Here is a 20,320-nt window from a genome sequence, read left to right on the forward strand (position 1 = left end):
TGGCACAAATACACTTAGGACTGCAGGTTATTTATACTTTCAGGCCAGGCTCTAAAATTTACCAATTAATTATCATTGTGTATTTAAATCTGATTTCTTTCACAAATAAGTACACATGTTTTATTTATGATTTACATATTTTGCTGACCAATCAGCTTTGGTAAGTTGAATCAAAGATAATAAATAGTTGTGTTGGTCAATATTTATCTATTAATAATGTAAAAACAAGCAGATTCGCCCCCAGAAGGTTCTTGGTATGCCACCACTATGCCTGTGCAATGTGGCAAGTGTGCACCATCTGCATCATATAAGTCATGTAACTGTCATTAAAACCTGTACAAAATGATGATAAACCATCTCATTCACTACAAGCTAAAAGTTCATTTTGTAGAGGTACAAACTGCTTGTCAGAAAGTAATCCAAATAACTAGTCAACAACAAAAATATATGTAAAAATAAACTATATTTTGACTAAATGTTTAGCATCTTTTTTTTAAAAATAATGTATTATGCAGTGATCAATGAATACTCCTATAAATAAGTAAATCATTGTTTATAATGATAACAAGCAAGTCATTGCCGACAGTAGGTCTGGGACGATACACCAACTGTGCAATCCGATATGTATCACGATACCTTGCTCACAATCCCATACGTATCATGATACTTGCATGTGCTCTTGTCTGTAGTCCCAAAGCTATTTTGTTAAGACAGGATTGCCAAATACCTGGCACACTGACAATTTACAGTTGGCAGTGTCAAGTATGGCACAATTGATGAAAATATTTACGTTTTCACTACTAATTTTCACTAATTAGTGTTTAGTGTGACAGTTATTCAAGCAAACACTGAAGTGAGAATCGATACTTTTTACTTTGTGTGTGACTGTGATCAATACTTGTATCGAGAAGTAAAAAATCATGATCCACCGATGAATTGGTGTATCGTCCCACCATGACCATATATTAACAAATCTGTGCACATTCACATGCTCAATTTCGATTTCAAAAAGCACCATCTGAAAGAGGATCCAAAAATAAGTCTTTCTGTATAATGAAAAAATGAGTATTGTGATAAACTGACGATGAAATACGCCTACGCCTATATTGGCTACAGAACACTCTAAAGTCTATAATCATGTTCTGCTGCATATTCAAACAAATACCAAATCTTCAGTTTTTCACACAAACATGATAGAAGAGACATGAGCTCTGTTTACTAGGATTCACTCTGATCAATTTTAAACCAGCATTTTTAATCAGCTCCCCAGCCAGCTCCCTGCTCCAAGCAGCACCAAGTCCAATTCCGCCATTTTGTTCAAGGCTTGCTGGGAGACACAGGAAGGTGCTCATTCCGTACAATGAGCACGCACCCATATCTCCGACAATGTCGGTTCTTTCCTTTTTTGTGTGTATATCTGCCATAACGAAGTACCCCCCATCTTTCAGAGCACGACGTATCTCCTTCAAAGCCTTCTCTGGGTCATTCAAGTCATGGATGACATCGAAACAAACGATCAAATCAAACTTTGCCACCATGGTGTCTGGAATGTTACAGATGTCTACCTTTTCAAACGTAACATTTTCTAAGTTCTTCGCAGCAGAACCTTCCCTTGCCATGCTGAGAGCTTGATCAGAGATGTCGCTGCCATGAACACGGCTGTTGGGAAACTTCTCGGCCAGACTCCGAGACAGAATGCCTGTTCCACAGCCAATTTCGGCTATGTCTATTCCAGATTCTGAAAATGTCAATTACAGTGAGTGAGTCAGTGAGTGAGTATGGTTTTACGCCGCTTTTAGCAATATTCCAGCAATATCACGGCGGGGGACACCAGACAATGGGCTTCACACATTGTACCCATGACGGGAATCGAACCCGGGTCTTCGGCGTGACGAGCGAACGCTTTAACCACTAGGCTACCCGACCGCCCCTATGTCAATTACATGATTCACCAGGATAATATATGAATGAAAGTAGAATATGAGCGAGTGAGTGAGAGAGTTGGTTTAAGGCCTCTGTGAACAGTATTTCAGTCATATTGCAGCATGTCAGCTTGATATCAGAGTAAAAATCCGAAGTGATGCAGGTCATTTGCTGAAACTCAGGAGCCTGGGTGTGGTGCTGACACACCTAGATACATATTCAGGACAAACTGGGATTCAAACCCAAGATCTCAGGTTTCTTGCATGCCAAAATGATGCAACTCTGCACAGCAAACTGTGGCACATTAGAAACTGGAGCGACTATGCCCCCATGTGGAATATGGAATTTGAAACGCTGAAACTGAGGGGGGGTAATTCGTCCCAGATCATGCCCCCACAATCACTTTGAGAAATCTTGTTCATTAATAACAATGTTTTAATTGCTTCAAAGCACAAAAATATACAAGGGAGACCGATCTATTTGACTTTGTGTCGAAAAAACAAACAATCAGAATTGTGTGGATAACTAATCTGTTTCGACATTCTTATCCAAACTGCTAAAAAAAACCTTTCAACTCCCTTAACCCCAGCAGGGGTTGGCCCTGAACCGGAACAGAGCATCGGGCCACATGATCCTGGCAAATAGAATATCTCACTCAATGAAACATTGTGTGCAGCCATAATGTTATCAAGTCAAGACCAGAGATGAAAGAGAAATTCCACCCTTGCAATGGGTTACACTGACTCAATGGAACATCTGAGGGAATATCATTCTACCATCTATGTAGTACCAGAATACAAGTATAGTACCGGTATACAACCATCCATGTAGTACCAGAATACAAGTATAGTACTGGTATACAACCATCCATGTAGTACCAGAATACAAGTATAGTACTGGTATACAACCATCCATGTAGTACCAGAATACAAGTATAGTACTGGTATACAACCATCAATGTAGTACCAGAATACAAGTATAGTACTGGTATACAACCATCCATGTAGTACCAGAATACAAGTATAGTACTGGTATACAACCATCAATGTAGTACCAGAATACAAGTATAGTACTGGTATACAACCATCCATGTAGTACCAGAATACAAGTATAGTACCGGTATACAACCATCCAAGCCACAATGTAGAGTTAACCGACTCCACATGATATCTCAAACTTAAGACAGTTCTCTGATAGCATGTCTGCCTCTACAACTAAATCACTTAAATGGTCTGAATGATTGGTTGGTTGGTTTGTTGTTTAATGACGCACTCAGCAATATTCCAGCTATATGATGGCGGTCTGTAAATAATCGAGTCTGGACCAGACAATCCAGTGATTGACATCATGAGCATCGATCCACGCAATTGGGATAAATGACACGCATCAACCAAGTCATCGAGCCTGACCACCCAATCCCGTTAGTCGCCTTTTATGTCAAGCATAGTCACCTTTTACGGCAAGCATGTGGTCTGAATGAACAAAAACAGACAGTCGTTCCCACCATACTTCATATAACTGCCCAAAACAGAGGTGTTGGCAATGATGCCCCGCCAGTAATGATAGTGTACCTAGTTTAGGAAGGAGCTCGCTGATGGCAGGTAGTAGCTCATCCTCCATATTCTTCTTCTGGGACACAACTCGCATCTCGTTGAACACCGAGAAGATTCCAGGAAAATTTTCATGGCCAACCCCTGCAACGTAATTATAGTTTAACAAGAATTCATGTCATTTGAATTGTTGCTTAGGGAGGGAGTGAATATGGTTTTACACCGATTTTAGAAATAATCCAGCAACATCACGGGTGTATGTGTGGAGAGAGACCAGAAATGGACTTCACACATTGTACCCATGTTTGAAATCGAACCCGCATCTTCAGCATGACGAGCAAACACTACCCCACCGCCCCGGATTATTGCTTAGGATGGTAAAAATCAATATAACGAGGGCTCCAACAATACACTTTCTAGAATTAATTTCCATCCTGAATCACATGTTTTCCCTGTATATAGTGGAGTTCATATAAATATATATATATAAGTTACCATCATTATACCCAGGGCTGTAAGAATACATTTTGTTTCCATCCAGACTATTGCTTCACGGTATATATACTGTAAATCCTTGAATAGACACCTGGTCATCTTGAGACGTCTTACATGCGTACACACAATGTCTAATTCTTAATTCCCATAAGGCCACACTTTTTTAATTGTATGTTTCACAGATTTATTTCAGCTTTTCCACACAAAGCCTATCAAAATAAAAAAATATATAAATAGGTATGTCGATCATTTATTTATATATTTATGAAAGTCATTCTGGCGTGGAGTTAAAACTGCAGCTGGCTTCTTGAATCACTGATACCAATGTAGACATGGAATTTATATACATTTTATATTGTTAAAGGGGGTCTATATTACTAGTGGGAGACATAGAAAAAATAACTTTTTTTTATATTTAATTTATTTCTTTTCCACCTGCTTGTTAAGAGGGACGGTGGGTCTGTGAAATGGAAAAATAAAAAATGTGTACACTTTTAATTGTCTTTAAGATGGGACATGTAATTGGTTGGTTGGTTGGTTGGTTTGTTGTTTAACGCCGCACTCAGCAATATTCCAGCTATATGACAGCGGTCTGTAAATAATCGAGTCTGGACCAGACAATCCAGTGACTGATATCATGAACATCGATCCACGCAATTGGGATACGATGACATGCATCAACCAAGTCAGCGAGCCAGACCACCCAATCAAGTTACGGTAGTCGCCTCTTACGACAAGCATAGTCGACTTGTATGGCAAGCATGGGTTCCTGGAGACCTATTCTCTACACGGATCTTCACGGGTCACATGTAACGGAAATATAACATGTATGATAGCAGCTTTCACTTCAATATCACTTTACTGAGAATCTTAATCAAAACACATCTGTGACGTCATTCTATTGTTTGAATTTTTCAAATAATTTTAACTACAGAATATTTTGTCAAAGTGTAAAAGTAGGAATGAGTTTTAAGTAGGGGAATATCCTCGTAACTCTCCATTCCTTAAAAATAATGGAGCAGAGGCCCCGCAGAGTTACTCGGACATTCCCCTCTACAGAATATCTATGATTAGAGATTTTGAGCTGGTGTGTATTTAAGGCAGGTGCCAAAAAAAAAACCTCAAGGATTTAAGGTATACATGTAACCATCATTAAGTCTAGGGCTGTAACGATAGGCTTTGTTGCCATCCACTCAATTTTGTACAGGCCATTGTAATATGGCTGGAATATTGCTGCATGCAGTGTTAAACATCAAACAAACCAGAAGGGCCATCTTTGTGAAAACAGGCCTTAACAGCATCGTATCTTGTGGCGTAGTTTGCAAACAGACTTGAAGAAATCCCAATTGTCCGCAGAAACTGTTTGTGGGACTCTGGGATGTAGTACTTTGGTGGGTCGTCGCCAGTGACCTCAACAGCCTCACACGCTGTCATACACCCCAACCACTCCCGCACGTACCTACAATAATAAATACCAAATAAATCAGGTTTAAGTCTTTCTTTGAGTTCACACGTTTCTGTTTTCTCACTGGCATTGTCATGTCGACCATGGTCAGGCCTCAAAGTTGCAATAAATTTGGTTGCTATGGCGATTGAAATTTCCACTTGGCGACCAATATTATTTAAGCAGTCGCCACTTGGACACTTGGAAAAATCAACCCAGTGACCTGATATCACTAACTGCATAATACTACATTAATAATAACTGATTGACTGAACTAAAATTTCATTACAAAAATATAAAAATCATCATGAGACTTGTGAGGTAAAGAAATAAAGCGATAATTTTGTAAATTACTTACAACAACACAATTAACAACAAAGCTTGTTAAACCAAAGGTAGGAATCGGTATTGCTGCAGTTCGACAGATTTGATATGCTTTAACAGTAGTACACATTACTGACTACCCCGGTATATATAAACCTGATGTTTGGCTCCTCATATTTTCACATGGCTTCTTGAATTTCACATTGTTAGGAGCCAAAGGCTCCTTGGAAATAATATACTTTGAGGCCTGATGGTTAGTATACAATGAATAGTTTTAAGGGCGACAGTACACCACTGGTGCCAATTTTCTGCTTGTAGCTCTAGACATGGAGCTTGTTCGAAAAAAGCAGTCAAATGATTGATAAAAACTACTCAAAAGAAGTAAAAGAACACCTGATTTTATCATACGAATATAGTTAATCTGGCATGGCCATACTTTACTCAAGTATATCTCGAAAACCCACCCACAGCATTACATGAGATACACTTGAATACAATTTTCAATATGTACAAAATGGCTCTATTTAACAGGAATAATGAAAATAAAGTCTCACACCTTAATAAATAAATAATACACTTCTGTATAGATACACTTACTTATTACTCGTATAAAGACCCCAATATTTTTGTTAGTCAAATATCGCCAAAATAGCCACTATGAGCATGTGTCTACAGCTACCTTTTCTCTTGGGACCTGCTTTGAAATATCCATTGTCAAGAACTCTTCAAACGATTCGACGTAAATATGCATATCGCAATACGTATCGTATCATGACACCTATCGTATAGTGACCTTGCATCGTTTCACCCCTCAATGAAATATTAGTACCGGTACATAAAATATGATTAGAAAATACCTGCCTTTCTTTGAGATTGGCCTTGTCAGCAATGTCTTGAGATGTTATACTGTCTTCAGCATCAGACATGACCTTGAAGATGCCGACCTCATGACCCACAGCGAGACACAACGTGGCTGTGGCCCCCGAGGAATATTCCAGCAATCTTTCTGCCCATTTCTCCGCCATAGCTCTTGAACCTGATCATAAACAGCATATTTTAACATTGCAACTTCGGCTGGAACTTATCGACAACAAAATAAATGATCCAGTTCATTCTTGTTTACATGAACTATATATACATTTTCATTATATAATGACCCATGAAGATCTGGGGAAGAATAGGTTTTCAGCAACCCATGCTTGCCATAATAGGTGACTAACGGGATCAGGTGGTCAGACTTGCTGACTTGGTTGATGCATGTCATCGTATCCCAATTGTGTGGATCGATGCTCATGATGTCATTTACTGTATTGTCTGGTTCAGACTAGATCATTTACAGACCGTTGTCATATAACTGGAATATTGCTGAGTGCGGCTATAGTTATGACTTTACCTGAATATCAGATTGGTAATGACCTACATTTTAGCTTTATGTTTTGACTTCTATTACTGTGTATTAAGGGGAAGTGGGGTAACTAGTGGTTAAAGCATTTGGTCGTCACGCAACAGACCCAGGTTCAAATTTTCACATAGGCACAAAAAGAGAAGCCCATTTCTGATATTGCTGGAATATTGCTAAAATAGTGTAAAATCATACTCATCCAGTCTCACTCACTCCCTCCCTCACTATTACTCACTATGATTAATTCTGATTATGTATTGATGTCTTAAAATTACATGATTATTAGATATAAAATTCAAAAAGTTATTATGTTGCATAAAGTGATTGAGTGAGATGGGTTTTAATGTTGCTTTGAACAGTTTTCAGTTAAACCACTACATGTCAGCTTAATGACTGAGGATAAACGAAAGTGATGTTTACCACTAGGGCAAACTGGTGACTATTGGTCTGGAAATCACTATTGCGATAACTATTGATATTGAAAGAAACTATTGTGATAACTATTAATATTGCAAGCAAAGATAAGATATCGATAGTTTTCAGTGTATCATTTTAGATGGATTTTAGAGTTGAATTATACCTTGGAACTGAAGTTTCCTTTGAGTGTGATCACCATTACAAAAAATATAAAGTAAAGTTTGAGATATGACTGATTTGTTTTTTCTTTACCCTAATAATTTAGGAAAAACAAACTTCCACATTACTATGTGTAAATTACTACCACTCATGATCAAAAGAAAAACAAATTTGAACAGCATTGCATGTACAATCGAAACTATCGATGTTCCTCACTGAAATCGATAATATTGATCAGAAACTGATTTAACAATCGATTTATTGACTTTAAGTGCTTACCAATAGCAATATATCGATATTTCGGTTTATCATGACACCCCTAATGTTTACTACTTGGGCAAACTCAAGCTGAAGCTGTTATACCAAGGATCATAATCAGGGCAAATCCTTGATTAACCCCATGATAATAGGATCCTGGCATATCAACATGGGACACAACTCTACACAGTGACCTGTGGCACCCTATGACTTGCCTACCAGTACCGGCAATTAACAAAATATCTTCATGCACTTTATTCTAGGTTTTTTCATCAGTATTCCCTAGTTATTTCAACGCCATTACTTTTTGCTTGTTTGCCCATGCATTGTGTGAGAACCAGCATATTTAAACCTGTATCCACCATGCTATATCATCTTTATAACACCCAGGAAGCACCGCACATGCCAACACAAACAAACAGTCATCATATGTCTGAGACGGGTAACTAAGGTTATCAAGTAGGACCCGGGTACCAACAGGTCCACCCGAACTCAATACATTGTTTATGATAAAATTTACCGTAACTCCATGGTTACACCATAAGTCACTAATATGTTCGCATTTCTTTCTGGTGTAACATATGCATGCCTTCCTTCTGACGTTTATATGTGTGAATAAAGATAAAGTTTTGTGCCAGCCCTTGGATTGTGATCATGATCGTAGATGAATTTCGCTTAAAAGTCCTGTGATTGAGACTAAAGATCCTTAAATAAGGATCCTGTTTTGATGTGGCAGTCAAGCAAGCGAAAATATTGACCGGAGGAGCTAATGTAAGCAAGGATAAATTATATCCCACCTAAATATTATCCCTGGGGAAGTTTTACTCGAGAGTATAAAATAGGATAGGATTAGACACACTGGTATGGGTTCAAATTCACTAGGAAGAATCATCCTGAACCTATATTCTAGAGAATTTCATCCCTGGGATTAAAAAAATAGGGTAGGTTAATATTCATTCTTACACTAAACCAATATTTGAAGTTTGACAGTTAATAACATTAATTGATAACTCTTGGTTGAAAGTAAAATTCCAATTTATGTGCCATAAAACTTTTTATACGAAATGATTAAATACAAGTTGGGAATGTAGATTTATGACGCGGACAGTGTTCCATACTAGCCTATCGTTCTTTTGAAGACGCCGACAGTGGCGATACTTTGTTCAGACCAGTAAAGTCCAGTGTCGCACTTGCAGTTTTCGAGATAACAATTACACAGTTCCAACACCCTATATATAAACTATCTGATGGTGCATGGAAATACCAACTTGCTGACTATTCGTGACGAACGGGCCTTGATTTCTTGACAACGACGATCTAAATACAACCCCACGAAACGCTACCGGGAGAAAAGGACACGTGACAGTCACGTGAGTTGTATGTACTGAAGATAAGGCTCGCGCGAACGAGTCGGCTGAATGTAGACTTTCGCTCAGCCTATGAACATATAATTTTGATAGAAACTATATTTAAATTGAAAAAGATACTGAGATAGAAGCTATAAAACATGCGGAAAATCTAGACTTGCTTCATTTAGTGCCATAGCATTACACTGTTAGCGCTGCGCATGAGAGAAAATAATATGGTTCAGGGACTGTGAGAGAGACTGTTTCTTTTTGTGTCTCTCATATGCATGTTTTGTAAAAAAAAAATCATAGACATCTGTCTGTTGGAATTCTTATGTCAAGCTGTACCCGTACATATACAATACTTAGAGCAGAGACCACATACCGGAAAGATTATCATGGATTTTCTCCACTAAATTTCGCACCTATGCACAAATAAACATATTTTATTGACTCAGCATTTTTATATGTGCCTATTTCAGGTGCCTAAAGCTGCGATATTGCTGCGATATGTCAATTCTATATACAGTATTTCCTCTAACTAGCGCCGGATATTTAGAAGACGCCAGTTTCCAATGAGCGCCCCTGTCTCTTAAAAGGGCACCCTGGTATCTTAGATTTAAATTTCTTCTCCCTGGAGTAAATAAAAGCTTAGACACGAAAGGTGCCTTTTAGTACTTCCGGGTGGGTTTGGAAGCTTGTTCAAAGAATAGTAGTCTGTCATACAGACCCTGAAACAAATATACCCAATACAGCCTGTAATATTTGGCAAGACTAGAAATGAAGAAAGTCTCTGGGCTCCTTTTTATTATATTTTGTAACTATAATTTAACAGCTGTTTTGTTTTTCTGTAAAATATGTTCATTTCAGAGACTAGATGTTAGTCTAAAAGAGGTGCGGGGTCGTTTTATACAGGGATACGGTATATGCATGATTCCACAGGTGTGTTAGATTTTACATTTGTTTAGCGATAGCGAGAACTAAGATCTGATTTTAATGAGGCTGATTTATTCATTACCATCTTTGTTCAATTATAGAGCGTTTGCTCGGAGAGCGGAAGATCGATGATTTGATTCTCGGCCGCGTCATACCAAAAATACGTTAAAAGATGGCACTTGTTGTTACCCTGCATTTGGCTCGGCATTAAGGGGATAAAATAAGGACTGATTAGTGTACTGTGTTTGAGTGTGGTATCCAAGTAAAATTGCATCATTAATCCGGACTAGCACACGCGCACGCAGGCAGGCAGGCAGGCACGCACGCACGCACGCACGCACGCACGCACGCACGCACGCACGCAGGCAGGCAGGCACGCACGCACGCACGCACGCACACACACACACACACTTTGCAAAAGAAGTGCAATAATATGGATCGCGACGTTAAACCCACCATAAAGGTATATTGAATATCATCTCACATGCAATGAATGGCATTTTGTCGGGTCCCCTCTCCGAACACCCATCCACCCCAATCAGCACCCACACCCCGACACCTGGGGTATAAGTCTATATAAGTCTTACAGCTTGACTCACAATCTCCCACCCTTGTACATAAATATTGTTTTGGGTGATTCAAACGGCATGCTCATATGCAGCTGACCCATAAGCTCTCTGGACGTGATATGGCTACAAACGCCTGTGTCATCCACACCTGTACTTTGGACCTCACAACGACAACGAATGTCGGTACCTGAACATCGAAGAGGTGAGTCCTTATATAGCGGAATGAACCGTGGAAACAGTAGATCGTTAAAACATTGCATTATTGTAAACTTTAGGATTTATCTGCACGTGCATCTGGGGATTCCCTGATTTTGAAAATGTGGGACGCAGACGACACCAAAGTCTCGAATCTAACAACACACGATATATGTTGGCTCTGTTAAAGGTGTCTGCGACCGAGGTTGGGTTTCACACTGACAGACCCAGACAGGGTTGAGTTGCGCTCCTATGTGCCCCACCCAAACCCCCTGGGTCCTTGACCCCGTTTATATTCACTAATACTAGATGGTGATAAGCTACAGGTAAACATGAGCCTAGCCCACATATAAATAGCTTGATGTTAAAAACAATATATGCCGGGTATTTGAAACGGTTTGGGTGGCGATGCGATGTAATATAGCTGTCATTGTTCCCGTTGTTACCATTGTTAGTCTTAATATATAATTAATTAATTAGTGTCGTTCACTTCGGTTGGGGCTCTATGGATTCAAGATGAAGCCCTAAATAGGCATGTGTATATGACTATATGTTTTGTTAGCTATGTGGTGCAAATGAAAAGAAATGCCATATAAATGCCTATTGTTATGTTTTTGCATTTTGTTATGAATTTCGGGCATGACTGTATATTGTATATTGTTAAATTAACCAGTCTAGATTTCTCTCAATACATAACCTCATAATGCAACACAGATTATTAAAGAATAATTCTGGGTAGTTGTATTCCACAATCATGTCAACCTGTATGATACAACTGAACAAGAATCTCTTGATTACCCAGTAAGGAAACACACAAAGAGTACAATTTTGTTGGTAAGGGTAAAACGAAAAAGGATTTGATTCTCGGGCATCGGCGCGGTAACTTTAAATCCAGCGCGTCAGTCATTTTTATTGCCAATAAAGAATGTCTTATGAAGCACAGATATCTTATCCATAAAATGGCATGCTTTTCAAGTGTCATTGTAATATATAGTTCAGGGTGTGCCCAGTTGTGTCTAAGATTATTGCACTTGAAAAACGTGCATGCATTGAAACAATGTTCAGTATTTCATTTTAATTTGACTTTCGCTGCCGTGTAGCTTGTCCATGAATGTACTATGTGCAGGAAGGATACATCGGTCCAATTGAAAGTGATTTTAGTCATGCTCCCCATCTGCTTGTCCGTTGTTATTCACCGCCATTTCAAGGTTCACCCACGACACCCCAACCTCTACCCCAACCCCAACCCCAACCCCAACGACGTGGATCGTTGTACATATCAAATACACGTTCCCCGATTATGTTAGAGGCCGCCGTGACTCATCTTTTACATCCAGTTATCTCCCTTGCCTCGGGACGATGGCCGTGACTATGCGTTTACCCACAGGACCAAGTAACCAATAATAATCAAAGTCGCAAAAACTGCAAACCATAACTGCAGTTTCAAACAACTTTCACTATTAAAACCTTTTTTGTAGATACAGCATTGACTATAAAATCCCCCTTTGTAGTACTGAATTTTTCTGTCACCAAACAGGAACAATGACGTCACATGTAACCCGGATTTTGGTAACGCCTGCTTCTTATTCGACGGCATACTCCTTGATTCCCTATATAGCGCAGGGATGTTTGACGGGCCCTGAACAGGTATACGTTACAACTTATCTTCATTCTATATTCTACCCAGTTGTGTCTATTGATTGTCACAGCACTCAGTTTATATAACATGGGGATCGGGTGGTGATAATTGCCACTTCGTCCTCGTAAATGATCGACACCGGACTTTCGGATAACCCTTGTGGGGATTCGGGGTCAGAACAGGTTCCCAGTACCTTTTTTTGGAATCGGGTGGTAAACCTCTCTTAGTATCCAGTAAAAACATGGGACCTCCCATTCTGCAATGGTGTGACATTAAAATGAAGGATGTTTGTTTGTTGTTTAACACCGCCCCCAGCATTATTCCCGCTGTATAACGGCGATGTGCAAACAATCGAGTTTGGACGTCGACCATACATCCTGTGATTGACATCATTTTGTCATGGCACCCTTCGTAAGAGGTGACTAACGGGATCGGGTGGTCAGGCTCGCTGACTAGTTTATGCATGTCATCGTATCCTGATTGCGTGGATCGATGCTCATTATGTCAATCACTGGATTGTCTGGTTTCGATTATTTACAGACCGCCGTCATATAGCTGGAATATTGCTAAGTGCGGCGTTAAACAACAAACAAACAAACAAACAAATGTCATGGCACCCGATCCACTCAGTCACCCCTACCGACAAGCTTAGGTTGTTACACTCTTACCCGGAATCCCCACCGATAACTACTGGACATGATATATGGCAGTAATGAAACATTTTGATAATTTGTTAGTGACGGCATTTTAACTATCGGCTACCCGTTGCATGATCATGAATGTTATTTTCTTGTCTTTTGTAATATAAACAATCATGTATTGAGCTAATTTCCAGGAAGTCGAGATCGTCCTTCACGACGTGGAGGAGAGGTGTGACGTCATGAGGGGTGTTGCTATGGAGATTATGGACTGCGCGTACCCCCTCGTCAGGGGTAAGCTACAACATCCATACCTTAACTTCTAAATGCCTTCTTTAAAGAAGGATTTAACACGTTATACAAAATGGAAGTTGGTTGATAACTTAGCTCCGATGATAAAGTGCAGTCGTTCAGACTTACGTGGCCTTAATTGATGGTTAAATGCAAGTACGAGGGTTGATTGATAGACCGAAAGACATTAAAAAATATATATTTTTCGACATCATTCCTTCCACATTGATACACTTTTGCCGTTCGTTGAAGTTATCTTGGCTGTCAAATATCTCTCCTAAACTGTCATCGGTCGAGTCGAACTGGTTTCCGGGTAGACTGATTAGTGCTGGCGCATTGTCCTGATAAAGAGCACACCGGTTCTCAGCTTCCCTCGCCTCTTGGTCTAAATGTCATCCCCTAATTGTCTCAGCAATGCAGCTTGATAAGCTTCGTTTATTATTTTTTCTTCTCGAAGACAGTCCACCATGACGACACCGTCGGCATCCCAGAACACGGAGGCTATAACCGCTTCTTATAATCTGAATAATTTTGCCTTATTTGTCAAATGCTTCCACTGTTTTGATTGTTAGTTGGGCTGGAAGAGAGCAACCATGGTTTCATCCATGGTCACAAATCGTTGCAAGAACCTTTCTGAATCAGCTTCAAACAGAGCTAAATTATAACGAGACATGTTGTGCCTGGTGCATTTTTGATTAGCTGTCAGAAGGTTCTATACCGAAACGTCGCCTTTACAACATAAAAAGAAGTTGTTATCCATAAATTGTGTCTACTCTGTCAGAAGCTTTGGAACCCAACGAGCTTTTTCTTTTTCTGATAATGGAATGTACTCTCTCCTGGGAAATGCCTACTATTGCAATATGTCGGTCATTACCATATCGTGGATTCTCACGACCACTTCCAATATTGCTGACGTTACAGGCTGTCTGGTCTAGACTCGATTATTTACAGATCGCCGTCATATAGCTGGAATCTTGCCGAGTGCGGCGTTAAACAACAAATTACCTGAACTAACCATCCAGACAGGATAGTTTTGAAGGCTCCCGTGCCACGCGTAAACTCTGCTGCCCAGCTCTTTACAGTGGCACAGGAAGGGGTATCTTTTCCCCCAGTGTTGGACTCATTTATTCATGAATGGCGTTTTGAGTTGAGCCTTTATTCTGCAAGTATTTGATCTCTGCAGGTTACTCAAGTTTATACATTTTCCAAAGGCCCCTGCTTGTTTTGCTGACGTGTCACAGGCCAAACAATTTGCTAAATTGACTCGAATTTTTTGTGGAAAACCCTCTGACAGCATGTAATGTTCACGACAGAAGATTTCACTTTTACCCAATTCCTTCTATGTGAGGCCCAGAACTTATCAACCAACCCTCGTACATCAATGTGTATGGTATAACATTATTAGACGTAGAACGGTATGATGCAAAGAAAAGAATATAGGCATTGCGAATTGAAATTAATGTTATGGTGAATGGTGGTCGCTATCTTACTCGCCGTAGCAAAGTACCAATTCTGCAAGGTTGATATAGGGCAGTATTCCATTTCAACATTATTATTTCTCGAGAGAAAGTTCACTCTTATTCCTCGTCCTGTAGGTATATCTACAAACTGCAATCTCCGCCTTGCCATGATCGGAGTTGACTTACTGGTCACCCTTCCCACTGACCTTTTTGGCGGTCAAACAATCTTAAGAACTGACCAACTGCGGTGTCCAGCCAACATGAAGGTAACATGGTCAGGTTCTGTGTCTACAAACAAATAACTGTAGTCGTCCTGTTTTTGGTCTCTTCGGTGCTGCTGACATCCGCGCCCTCAACCAATCAGAAGCTAAAATCACTGATCTTTCTTTTTCCATCTGTATGCTCCACGTATCATATATGATTTATATGAATAACGTTGTTTGTGACGTTTATAGTAATGTAATGTCTGTTTATACACTTAGTCTATATATTCACATGTTTGGCAAAGATTATTATCATAAGAAAACAGTGTCAGGAATATGAACAAGACACAATAAATGGGAAAATTATATCATCTTCAGGTGTCTATAAACACTACGTTCCATCAATCTTGAATACATATGGTCGTTATGCGGATGAAGTCGCTATTTTTGACCAACGAATCCAGCAAAGTTCTGATTCCAGTGAGAAGGAAGAGAGCAATTTATTAGATCAGTGAAATGAAACGTTTCTCGCTTGACAGCGTGGCTGTCTGTCCTACACATGGCTTTAATTGCAGACAGTGGTAAGATTTACACTAAGTATATGCATGGAATATTGTTCATTTGACATCCACGAGTTATAAACGGCATCATTTCGCTAGCTTACTGAAAATAGACACACATCAGTACTGCACTGCAAAGTGGCAGTTCATTCGTATTCACGGGTAATGGGCAATCCCAGAAATAGTGTCTCTCAAATACGCTCACATTATTCTAATCGTGTTTCAAACATGGCCGCCATGACAGCCATATTATACTCATATTTGGCCCGTTAGTCAGCGATACGTTGATCGTATTTTGATTTTTAAAAACCTGAAATGATGTTGGCATATATCTTTTCTGAGAACTCTAGGTTTATATGAAGCTGACATTTGTGTTTATGATCAAACCAGCGGCTCCATGTGATATACATCATTCTCTGCTTAAAGGTTGTCGTGGTGGGTACAAAGATGGATTTCACTGACTTCAAGACCACCTCACATGTTCCAATGGACAATATTTTATTTATTGAGACTTCAAAGGTAAATGCCATCTAGCTATTCCTTTCGTCCAGTGGTTTCGAGCACAGGGAATATTGTATTCTCTGGAAATTAGACTCCCATTGTGAAGCTGTAAAGAACCAATTACATCCACGCCCGACATGCTGTTGAAATACAGCCAAGTTCATAGGGATGAAATATAGCTTATATCGCTTACAAAAAGCTAAGCCTTTATGTATGACATAAATTTGATTTTAATGCCATAAAGATCATATTAAAGACATAAAACTGATGATGGTGACATTGAGTCGGGATGCAGACAGAATTTATATTGACGGAATGATGTTGATTAGTTCTGCAGATTACATATATGCAGGTGATTTGCATGGCATATATTTTATCCTTTCAGAGAATGGGACGCTCCATGTCCCGAGCTCACACTATCAGCAAACAGACAGGGTCGTGGTGGATGCAACAACAACAACAACAACAACAGCAGCAGCACGTACTGGTAATGATGCACACTTGTTTGTTTGTTGGTTGGTTGGTTTGTTGCTTTGACACACACGTCAATATTCCAGCTATATGACAGAGGACTGTAAATAATCGAGTCTGCACTAGGCAATCAAGTGATTGACATCATAAGCATCGATCTATACAATTATTACGATCTCGTCAGTCGGCTCTTGCCACAAGCATGGGTTGGTGAAGATCCATTCTAACCCGGATCTTCACCCGTAACTTGTATATTATTATACTATCCGTACCTGATTGGATAGTGTAGAAAATACTTACCGCCTCCGTGGTCTGGTGGTAGAGCGTCCCCGGTCGCGTCATACCAAAAGACGTTTAAAGATGGTGCTTGTTGTTACCATGTCTAGCGCTCGGCATTAAGGGGCTAAAACAAGGACTGGTCGGCTCGGAGTCAGTATACTGTGTATTAATTGCATTATGAATATTTTCATTTGATGCATTAATTGTATTGGGAATATTCTCAACGATAAAATGACACCGCTCTTATTATCCAGTCTATCTAATCTGAACAGGGACATATAATACACTGGATTATCGAGGGCGCCATGACACCGTAAGAGTCAGATTCATATACATGATTTTTCATTGCAGAGAAAAGTCCCATCACCCGTACAACAGAGTGCGGCAGAGCGTTGCAGTCAAGACACGTCTCTTCAGTCTTCTAACAACGCATTATATCAAGGTCAAAGGGATCATGAACATCATTCGTATGCAAGGCTATAGCTGTAGCTTGTGAATATTCATGCGTGAATAACCTCACTCCAGTGGAATATATTTGGAAACTTTTAGAATGACTCATCTTTGGATAGAAATATTTTCTGCTTGCATCAGCCTTATCTAAAATGTATGTTATTCGGGTACTGACACACTGGAAAAACTGGGACATTTTCCTTTGCTATAGTGTATAGCATTGAGGGTGTGAAATGGGGTTCAACGACGCGTTCAAGATAATTGAACTTTTATAACGACGTGAATGTGTGTTGGGGTATGCGTGTGTGCTTGTTTGAACTAGTCCGGGCAAAAGAAACTTATCACTTGTAAAATTAGTTTTATCTGAATTAAAGACGGTGCGATAAGTTAGAACCTTATCAGAAAACATTCACCAAAACACACTCTGTGCACATACGAAAGTCGCGGCGTCATGGTATGGGGCGGTATTTGCGGTCAGTGTACAGCATCATCCGTGGGAATCTGACTGGCCAGAGATATATTGATGAAGTGTTGCGACCTGTTGTAGTGCCATTCTTACGTGGACAGCCAAGAGGTACCCTTGTGCAGCAGGATAATGCACGACAGCATACCGCCAGACTTGTTCAGCAATATCTGCACAACGTTAATGTTAACATATTATCTGGCCAGCATGTTCACCAGTCCTGAATGCCATAGAGCATCTCTGGGTCATCTTGATTGACAGCTGAGACAACGCAGCAAACAGACAGCAGCTTGAACAGATTTTATTGGATGAGCGGCGCAGAATTCCTGCTGACGTCATCCGGCGACTGACAACACCCATAAAGAGACGTATTATGGTGTACATTGATGCAGGTGGTGACAATCACATGATTTGACTTAATGAGCACCTTTTGAGTGAACTATGTTTGACTCGTGTTGATGTAATTTTTATTTTGACCCCATGTCTCTTTTGCTCGGTCTTATAGCAAGTCCACTGTCGATATGGCATTGCAATTTTGTAAGGACCTCGAAAAATTATTTCTTTCATTACGATAAACGTCTTATAGTGAACACCTGTCTTTGTTTCGTTTTATCGAGCCACTGAACGAGGTGATCAGTTTCTTTTGGCCGGAAGTTTACCATTCCGCAGTTTAACATGGATACCCTACTCTAAGACACGGTAACAACAAGTACCATCCTTTAACGTCTTTTGGTATGACGCAGCCTGGTATCAAACCACGACCTTCCGCAGACGTTTCGTCCACTGGACCAAGGAGGACGTCTTTCACAGCAATTAATTGGTTGGGGTGGGGGGTTGTTTAACGCCGCACTCAGCACAGATGTATGTTTTTAGACTAAAGCGTGTACGCTGTGTTGTCAGGTTATGCATCTATTATCGGTTGATTGAATAGGTTGACTTGAAAACATATTTAACTTTCAGGTTGACGAAATGTTTGAGGTTAAGGCTTGGTACTGTTTCTCTGTGACCTTGACACTTTCACCGGAGACGTTCTGTTCTATCCACTTCCGCCGGAACTTCGTCACACCGTAACACTGCACTGGAAATGACACCTGGTGCTTGAGTGTTGTTCGTGTGATGATAGGAATTCTAGATACATACTTGGTGTGCAGCTGAAAGCAAATAAGATATGGAAGTCTACAAGCCCACATACAATTTTCCGAAGTAACTGTTACGGAAATCATTGTCATGGAAATCATTTGAATGTCATGCATCAGTGAAATTTCTGTTCAGTTTCTTTATTATCTCTCCCAGATTGTATTATTTTAAGATCCTTTCACGTATCTGTGTTATTTGCTGTTGAACATACCTTGGTACTCGCCGGATCATCTGTCAGACGGCCCAATTGTCAGGCGGCTTATACCGGTATTAGGTATGATTGAGTGCACTCGTCATTGTTACCTGTTTACCATTCAATTATCTATTATGTATTTTAGTACTGATAAAAATTCTGTTTTTGTATTGTTACGATTTCCACTTTCGTATTGATGTGATTTCATTTTTGATTTTTAGAAAATGACATAATTTCTTTGGCTGCTCTGTTTACAAACTGTCCATCTCTCAGAAATAGAATTAGTGTGGTCTTCCCTATTGCATTTCTTGGCTTCAGGAGATCTATACGACACATAGCGGATCTAACTGTATTTCTTCTTTCAACCGAGCCCGGGCTGGTTCATTCCAGTAACAGTTGGGAGGTGCTTATTAATTAGGTAAGACCAGGCAGTGATACTGGACACAATGATGATTGGTACGTCTGACAATTGGGAGTGAACCATTGATAAACACTCGTGCACACTTTTACACAATGAGTATGGGTTGTATTTGAAAATATTCCTTCATGACAATGGGTTTTCTTTCTGGCTTGAACTTTCTAAACGATGCGGCTATTTACAAGTCAATATATGTCAATACTAAATTGTTCATCTACTTGTACATAAGGTAACATTAATAAAATAAAATTGCAAGCAAAAGCAAAGATGCCACAAACCCTTTCCACATTCATGCACAAGAAATCCCTGCCGAAAGCAGAGTCGATTGTACGATTCCGACTATATCATGAGCACTTATGTGTGAATAACCAGGTGATACCAGTGGTTCGCGATAAGGCAAGCGTATCCTGCCCCACCGGTGGCACCTATCACAAACACATGCAAAGGCAAGTCAGTTGTTCACCTGAAAAAGCACGGGAACATATGGTACAAGTCAAAATATGGAATAGCATAAGCTATTCATTCATTTATACGCTGTTGTTAGGGAGGGGCCGTATTGGATAGATAATCAGTGTATACGCAAGTAGGATACATTGTCA

General features: G+C 39.8%; 2 protein-coding genes across 2 annotated transcripts; one reads left to right on the forward strand and one right to left on the reverse strand.

The window, feature by feature from the left end:
• Positions 1 to 200: 200 nt before the first annotated feature.
• Positions 201 to 9,312, reverse strand: LOC139443005 (S-adenosylmethionine-dependent methyltransferase Rv2258c-like). Its single transcript, XM_071223931.1, has 5 exons — positions 9,241 to 9,312; positions 6,598 to 6,772; positions 5,231 to 5,427; positions 3,495 to 3,617; positions 201 to 1,738 (listed from the first exon to the last, which is right to left on the reverse strand). The coding sequence occupies exons 2-5, from the start codon at positions 6,759 to 6,761 to the stop codon at positions 1,173 to 1,175; spliced, it is 1,050 nt and encodes a 349-aa protein (XP_071080032.1). The 5' UTR covers positions 6,762 to 6,772; positions 9,241 to 9,312; the 3' UTR covers positions 201 to 1,172.
• A 1,630-nt stretch (positions 9,313 to 10,942) lies between these two features.
• On the forward strand, positions 10,943 to 17,543 carry LOC139441935 (malate dehydrogenase, cytoplasmic-like). Its single transcript, XM_071222681.1, has 7 exons — positions 10,943 to 11,025; positions 12,556 to 12,665; positions 13,493 to 13,589; positions 15,182 to 15,312; positions 16,236 to 16,328; positions 16,696 to 16,797; positions 17,412 to 17,543. The coding sequence occupies exons 1-7, from the start codon at positions 11,001 to 11,003 to the stop codon at positions 17,541 to 17,543; spliced, it is 690 nt and encodes a 229-aa protein (XP_071078782.1). The 5' UTR covers positions 10,943 to 11,000.
• The last annotated feature ends 2,777 nt before the right edge of the window (positions 17,544 to 20,320 follow it).

The sequence above is a fragment of the Haliotis cracherodii genome, unplaced genomic scaffold (assembly GCF_022045235.1).
Source record: "Haliotis cracherodii isolate W230 unplaced genomic scaffold, xgHalCrac1.p SCAF_5, whole genome shotgun sequence".
NCBI classification, from domain to species: domain Eukaryota; kingdom Metazoa; phylum Mollusca; class Gastropoda; order Lepetellida; family Haliotidae; genus Haliotis; species Haliotis cracherodii.

What these genes read in the sequence shown, in the direction of transcription:
- LOC139443005 (XM_071223931.1), bottom strand. Translation starts at nt 6,761, where the DNA reads ATGGCGGAGAAATGGGCAGAAAGATTGCTGGAATATTCCTCGGGGGCC. An exon ending in TCACAAAGATGGCCCTTCTG is followed by an intron (nt 3,618 to 5,230) that starts GTTTGTTTGATG and finishes ATTACGTTGCAG; the next exon opens with GGGTTGGCCATGAAAATTTT. An exon ending in CGAGCTCCTTCCTAAACTAG is followed by an intron (nt 1,739 to 3,494) that starts GTACACTATCAT and finishes TGACATTTTCAG; the next exon opens with AATCTGGAATAGACATAGCC.
- LOC139441935 (XM_071222681.1), top strand. Translation starts at nt 11,001, where the DNA reads ATGTCGGTACCTGAACATCGAAGAG. An exon ending in GGTACCTGAACATCGAAGAG is followed by an intron (nt 11,026 to 12,555) that starts GTGAGTCCTTAT and finishes GTCACCAAACAG; the next exon opens with GAACAATGACGTCACATGTA. An exon ending in CGCGTACCCCCTCGTCAGGG is followed by an intron (nt 13,590 to 15,181) that starts GTAAGCTACAAC and finishes CTCGTCCTGTAG; the next exon opens with GTATATCTACAAACTGCAAT.